The following is a 6,523-nucleotide window of genomic DNA, read 5'->3' on the forward strand; positions in this document are numbered from 1 at the left end:
GAATCATCCCAGCAAAGCCATCATGTCTTCACTCCCCAAGACTTTCAAGAAAGCCGCCTTCACGGGCCAGGGATCTCGCCTCAGCATCGAGGATGCCCAGTTGCAGCTTCCCGGCAAGAATGAGGTGCTCGTGAAGGTCGAGGCCTGCGGTGTTTGCCATTCGGACACTTTTGTTCAGGGGAACGCTTACGGTATTGGCTTGTGAGTGCCGCCGTCCATCCAGGGTTGCCCACTTCGGGATTGGATCCGTTACTAATCGAGCATTCCACCCAGCCCATTGACGCCCGGCCACGAGGTCATTGGCCGTGTCGCGGCCGTCGGCGAGGATGTTGTGGCGTGGAAGGTCGGTGACCGTATCGGAGGGGGCTGGCACGGCGGTCACGATGGTGAGTTTGGGTTGCTTTGATGGTATGGAATTATCACAAGTGCACAACTAACCAATGTTTGGTAAGGCACCTGCGGAGCCTGCAAGAGGAGCCTCTTCCAGATGTGCGAAAACGAGGCCATCAACGGAGTCACCAGAAACGGCGGGTGTAAGTTCATGCTAATACGCTGCACTGAGGGGTGGCACTTGACTAATGATCCACAGACGCGGAATACGTGCTCGTCCGCTCCGAAGCGGGCGTCAAAGTCCCCGACGACGTCGACGCGGCCAGTTACGCGCCCCTGCTCTGCGCCGGCGTGACCGTGTTCAATTCGATGCGGCAGATGAACATCCCGCCCGGCGAGACGGTGGCTATCCAGGGGCTCGGCGGCCTGGGCCATCTGGGCGTGCAGTACGCCAACAAGTTCGGCTTTCGCACCGTGGCCGTCTCGCGCGGCGCCGACAAGGAGGCCTTTGCCCGCAAGCTGGGCGCTCATGAGTACATCGATACGACCAAGGTCCAGGCCGGGGCCGCGCTGAAGGAGCTTGGTGGGGCAGCCATGATCGTGACGACGAGCCCAAACGCGGAGCAGATCCCGGAGTTGCTGCAGGGGCTGGGGCCGAGGGGGAAGTTGTTGATTGTTTCCCGTGAGTGCAAGATTCGCTTTTTATATTGGCATCTCTGTTGGGAGCGCGGCATGGAAAGGATTCACTGACGGTTGAGGACAGTTCCGGGCGAGGTGCCCTTCAACATCACACCAATGGTGAGGCCACTCTAAGACAAATATTACAGCGTTGTGGAAGGTTTGCTAACCCTTTTGCAGATCCAAAAGGGACTGTCCATCCACGCTTGGCCCGCTGGACATGCAACTGATATGGAGGACGCCATCAAGTTCGCCCAGCTGCAGGACATCGGTTGCATGATCGAGAAGTTCCCATTGGAGAAAGCCAACGAGGCTTATGGTGGGTGTTTGTCCATGTTCTCCATGTTTGCTCTGGACTAACTCTGATCTCTGTAGATGCTATGCTCAGCGGCAAGGTCCGCTTTAGGGCAGTCCTCACCTTTGAGTAGGGGATTCAGAGAGGGATTTCAAACCCGATACCTCGGTTGGGTACATCATGCGAGAGTGTATTGTGGCGGATAGCAAGGCTGAGATGCACACGGTGACGTCGGCTGGCCAAGTAGCCAATACGTCCACACCTAGGTAGTGTGGAACGGTGATATGATGTTGACCTTGACCATGAGTCGCTGGGGAATTGAGGCTTGAGAAATAGCCGATTTGTGGGCTGAAGATAGAAGACGGAGGAAAAGAATTCGACAACCTGGGCCGCGTTTTGGAGATAGAAGCTGAGGGAAAGAAAACGGAATCAAGTAAAAAAAACGCTTTAGGCTGCTTCGAATGAAATTTTACTACAGATCGAGCATTGAGATACATATAGGTAAGGCAATTACTATTGACGGTTTTTCTTGCCCACGAGGCATTCAAGCCCGGGGAAATTGAAGGTTGGAAAGTGGTTCAGCACGGAATGTGCAAGAACAAAAATACGAGGTTTGGGTTGGCTTGGCTTTGCCCGATACCCGAGATCACGAGCGGCAGGGGACTAAAAATCGCTTGGGGAGCTGTTGCGCAAATTACGGGTTTCTTGTTTGTGAGCAACCGAGTGAGTAATTACCTGTGAAATCTAGTTCAATGGAAATGGAAGGGCCGTAGGAAAAGCGAGTAAAGAAGACCAGAAACACCGGGAGAGGGGTTCCGCAACCACATAAAAAAAGCATCTCGAATCTGCTTCCTCTTTCGGTTCTTAAAGATGGAAACAACTTCAAATGTTGCAGATCGCATCAAAACAAATTCAACCCAATCGTCGTGAGCTATGCCGCATCAGGCTATTTAGGCGAGACAGTTTCGATGGCCCCCTGTGAGCCTGTTCCGCAGATGATGGGGGCACGGGAAGGCGCTGAGTGGCTCGTGTTGTGCCAACTCGGAAACCCTTGGCTGGGCGGCTCCGCCGCTCTCCTTTTTCCACAGCAACGCATCCCCCAAGCCTCGTTCCGTCGCACACCAACAGCCGAGCAACCAGCCAGACGGACAGGCCCGGGATCATGGCCAGACAGCCCTGAGCCTTGAATGACGACTCGTTGATGCATCCCACTCTCGTTGATCCCCACCTTCGCTGAATACCAATTATTATTCTCGGTTCGGCGGTTCGGCGCGACACATTCGCTCGCCCTCCTTCGCATAGCCATCGCATCATCGGGGTCTGCTCTTCGACGTTCACGTTCGCCCGGTTTCGCACCAACACACCGTGGACCGCAACACCACCGAATATCGCCCGACAAGGGATACCGTCCCCCCAACCATTCTAGCCTTTCTACGGCGGGGTTAGGCTGACCCAACCTCCGCAATCATGGGCTTCGGCGACTTCACCGGCCTCTGCCGCATGGCACCGCTGCCCCTCTGCTCCTCCGTGGGCCCGATAACATCGATCGCGAGCGGCGTGGGGATAGAACCGGATTGCTACGCGCGGAACATTGAGGTGGCCAACACCATCATCTTCCAGGGCGCCGCGAGCGCCATGCACATCATTGCGTTGGTCATGACGGTGGTCATGATCTTGCATGTGCGGGGGAAGTTTACAGCAGTTGGTACGTTTTTGCTGCTTCTAGATATAGATATGGTTATCTTGTTGGGGAAGGACCGCTGCTGACAAAGGCTCTTTTCGACAGGCCGAAAGGAGATTACCACCTTCTTCTACCTTTACATGCTGCTCACCTTCCTGTCCCTTTGCGTCGACGCCGGCGTAGTACCCCCGGGCTCGGCGCCATACCCGTACTTTGTTGCCGTGCAGGCGGGGCTTGCCTCGGCCACGGTGACGTGCCTGATGATCAACGGCTTTGTTGGGTTCCAGCTATACGAGGACGGCACGCCGCTCTCGCTCTGGATGATGCGGCTCTGCTCGGCCGCCGCCTTCGTCATCTCGTTCCTCGTGGCCCTGGCCACGTTTAAGACATGGGCCGGGCTGGGACCCACCAACACCATCGGGCTGTTCGTGGTGCTGTATCTGCTCAACGCGGTCCAGCTCTTTGTCTACGTGGTGCTGCAGGTCTTGTTGGTGATGCGCACGCTGCACGACCGCTGGCCGCTGGGCGACATTGCTTTTGGCATGTTCTTCTTCGTCGCCGGCCAGGTTATCCTGTACGCCGCCAGCGCGCCCATCTGCAAGGCTATCAGCCACTACCTGGACGGTCTATTCTTCGCGACGACGTGCAACCTGCTCGCCGTCATGATGGTGTACAAGTACTGGGACTCGATCACTAAGGAGGATCTGGAGTTTTCGGTCGGCACGCGCATGAACAACTGGGAGGTTAAGGACCTGCTGCCCGAGGAGGACCGCCGGGCCACCGTCTACCACGACGACCCGTACGGCCAGTCGACGGCGTACGACAACTCGTACTCGCCCAGCCCGAACCGGCATTCGAGGTATTAAGCGCCGGTTTGAAACAGTGAGACGGTTGCCAAGGGTTCGGGGGGGCGGCGTTGCTGGCACTGTCACCGGGATCCGTCCGTTCAAGGGTTGGCGTGGGGGCCGAAGCCTGTGCCGCAGTCTGTTGGTGGTAGGGACGCGATGCAGTGCCATGATACTTTCTATTTTGTCTCATTCGGCATCAGCGAGTTGGGCGCTTCTTTTCTGGCGTTGGGTTGGGTGTTTTGAGACGGACATAAAATGGTCTCACTGAGATGAGTGGCGGTCATCAGCGGGGACAAAGTTCAAAGGCGTGGGCCTCGACAACGACAGTCGGTAATACACAGCTTTGGACGCATTTTCCCATCCTTCTTATTGTATAACCGTATACGTTAGTTAGTTTACACTAATATTTCCATTTCCACCATCGCGATGAGTTCAGGGCGTGTGAGCTATTAGTGTGGCGAGGTAATGGTTTCAAACTTAACTGGAATCAATGCATGGGAGACAGGTCCTCACAGGATCAAGTCAGCCACGCACCTACTTTATTTGTGTATTAGACAGGCCATGTCCACCAGGTAGGTAGCTTGCAGATGGACGCCCCTATTTTTGACCGCAGCTCAATCAAGCAAGGAACTTCTGGGACCCAGTTCCCACTTTTCGACCCCAACGGCATCCATGGAGGCCGCGGCGCTGCTAGATGTAACCTACTGAAATCAGCTTGCTCCTCGCATCCGTTCAATTCAAAATCTGACGCCTCATTGGAACGGTGAACTCGGTGCCGCTGAAAATCGGTATTCTGTGCGACCCCATATGCTCGTACCCAACTAGGTTGCTCAGCTTCTCCTTGTTTGTATGCACCTACCTACCCTACCTAGGTAGGTATATGTCTCGGCGTTTGTATGTACCTCTGAAAAGTGGTGGGTTTGCAAACAGTCCGAAATCCACCGGTCTGGGCCGTCCATCCTTTTCAGCTTACATCCTTTCCAGGGTGGGCGTCGACCGGGGATACCAACTCAATCAATTTCCTTCACCACCACCAACCTTCGAATTCCCGGACCTACGGGCCTAGGTAACTGCGTTATCCCCTTTCGCTTCCTTTGTGCGCCGAACCAACCAACCATCTCTGTTTATTTCCAAAACTTTCAGTGACTACCTCGTGGCGCGTCACGAATTTCAGTTGAGCCAAGTCTCATGTCAGTAAATTCAACCTCGGAACTGAAACATTACAAACGTTGGCCGGGGTAGGTCTTTGCATTTCTTTTTGATCTGAGCATTCGCTGTTGATTAAATTAGCCACCTGCTGATCGTGACAGGGTCACCTCGAAGCACGCGATTAGGCCGTTTGTGAGAGGACAGGCTACCGGTTTGGCAGTTTCGGGGCTACCACTGAGCTCTTCCCAGAGAATTCAATCCCACCTATCCGGGCTACCATCGCGATACCACGTGTACATACGCCGGTCCTCCCTAGCGTTCCCGCCACAACCCGGGGTTTCAGCAGGTCGACCGTCACGTCGCTCAGCCGCGAACGAGTGATCGCTCCCATCGCTCCTCGCTCATCGCTGGTCGCTGCACTCATCAAGTCCGACAGTCTCCCGCCTTTCGGACATCTCCATCATTCGCGCGTCACTTTCGCGTCGATTCACCGCTTCTTCAATCATTTGGATCGATCACGCCTGTTTTTTTTGTCTTTTTTAATCGAGACGTGGCCTCTCTTTAACGCCCTTCGCGCCTGCCTGGGCACCTGCCGAGCGCACCGAATCAAATCTCCGTGGTGGCACTAGGTCGGTTCCTATTTTCTCGGCAGACACTCGCAGGCTTTTTTCCAGGACCTATGGAACCCCGCGCTGACTGAGGAATCAAAAGCACAGCCATCCTTTTTTCAATGAATCATCTTACTTCAGACTTCGGATCCCCAATCCGTCGCTGACCGAGCCTATCTTGGAGCTCTACCACTGTATCCGCACGGCACCGACTACCTTGACCTAGTCATCGACTCATCTCATTCATCCCTGTCTTACTTCCTTCAAGGTTTCATTCCCGCTATCTGCTATCCGACTATTCACTCACCATCATCGCCATCGTCACATCACCATCAAACGTTGCCACCATGGCACCGATAACAATATCTCCCGCGCCTGCGGCATCAGCAGACTCTGCATCATCACAACCCAACCAGAAACCCACCCCCACCGCCACCGCCGCCACCACCACCACCACCACCACCAGCACCCCAACCCCCCCAACCTCAGCAACCACACAAACCACCACCGCCGCCCGGTTACCCGCAACCCCAGCCCGCGCCCCGCCATCAACAACAACAGCATCATCAACAACAGCAGCGGACCCCTCCCCCTGGCCGCAAATCGAGCAAAACTACTTCACCTCGATGCGGCAGCAGCGCGCGCACGAGGACACGGCCCTCGCTAGCGCCCACCGCGCCCGCGTCGCGCCCCTGCGCCAGCACCTGCTCGACACCTTCAAGGCCCAGGAGGACTTGCTGCGGCGGCTGCACGCGCTGCGGGCGGAGTATGATGCGGGCAAGGCGGAACTGGAGAAGGTGGAGAGGGCGTTTGAAGGGGAGCAGAGGGAGAGGGCGGTGAGGTGGGGCAAGGAAGATAACGCACAACAGGGACTAATAAGAACGGAACAAAAAAAAAGAAATAAAAAATAAAAAGGTAAAAAAAAAAAAAAAAA

General features: G+C 55.4%; 3 protein-coding genes across 3 annotated transcripts in view; all 3 read left to right on the forward strand.

Annotated features, from left to right (window-relative positions):
- Positions 1 to 22: 22 nt before the first annotated feature.
- CHGG_05313 (uncharacterized protein) lies at positions 23 to 1,436 on the forward strand (the record flags this gene model as incomplete). The annotated part of the gene is made up of 7 exons (XM_001221407.1): positions 23 to 201; positions 274 to 386; positions 453 to 533; positions 590 to 1,012; positions 1,094 to 1,128; positions 1,189 to 1,327; positions 1,384 to 1,436. The coding sequence occupies 7 exons, from the start codon at positions 23 to 25 to the stop codon at positions 1,434 to 1,436; spliced, it is 1,023 nt and encodes a 340-aa protein (XP_001221408.1).
- Positions 1,437 to 2,770: 1,334 nt separating this feature from the next.
- On the forward strand, positions 2,771 to 3,850 carry CHGG_05314 (uncharacterized protein; the record flags this gene model as incomplete). Its single annotated transcript, XM_001221408.1, has 2 exons — positions 2,771 to 3,008; positions 3,090 to 3,850. 2 exons carry the CDS (start codon positions 2,771 to 2,773, stop codon positions 3,848 to 3,850), a joined length of 999 nt encoding a protein of 332 aa, XP_001221409.1.
- Positions 3,851 to 5,936: 2,086 nt separating this feature from the next.
- Positions 5,937 to 6,523, forward strand: part of CHGG_05315 (uncharacterized protein) — a gene marked incomplete at both ends in the record, with an annotated part of 5,674 nt that continues 5,087 nt past the window's right edge. Inside the window, one exon of the mRNA XM_001221409.1 lies at positions 5,937 to 6,425. Coding sequence (XP_001221410.1) covers positions 5,937 to 6,425 — 489 coding nt within the window. The remainder of the gene's footprint in view (positions 6,426 to 6,523) is intronic.

This window comes from Chaetomium globosum, genomic scaffold (genome assembly GCF_000143365.1).
Source record: "Chaetomium globosum CBS 148.51 scaffold_3 genomic scaffold, whole genome shotgun sequence".
Classification (NCBI taxonomy): Eukaryota; Fungi; Ascomycota; class Sordariomycetes; order Sordariales; family Chaetomiaceae; genus Chaetomium; species Chaetomium globosum.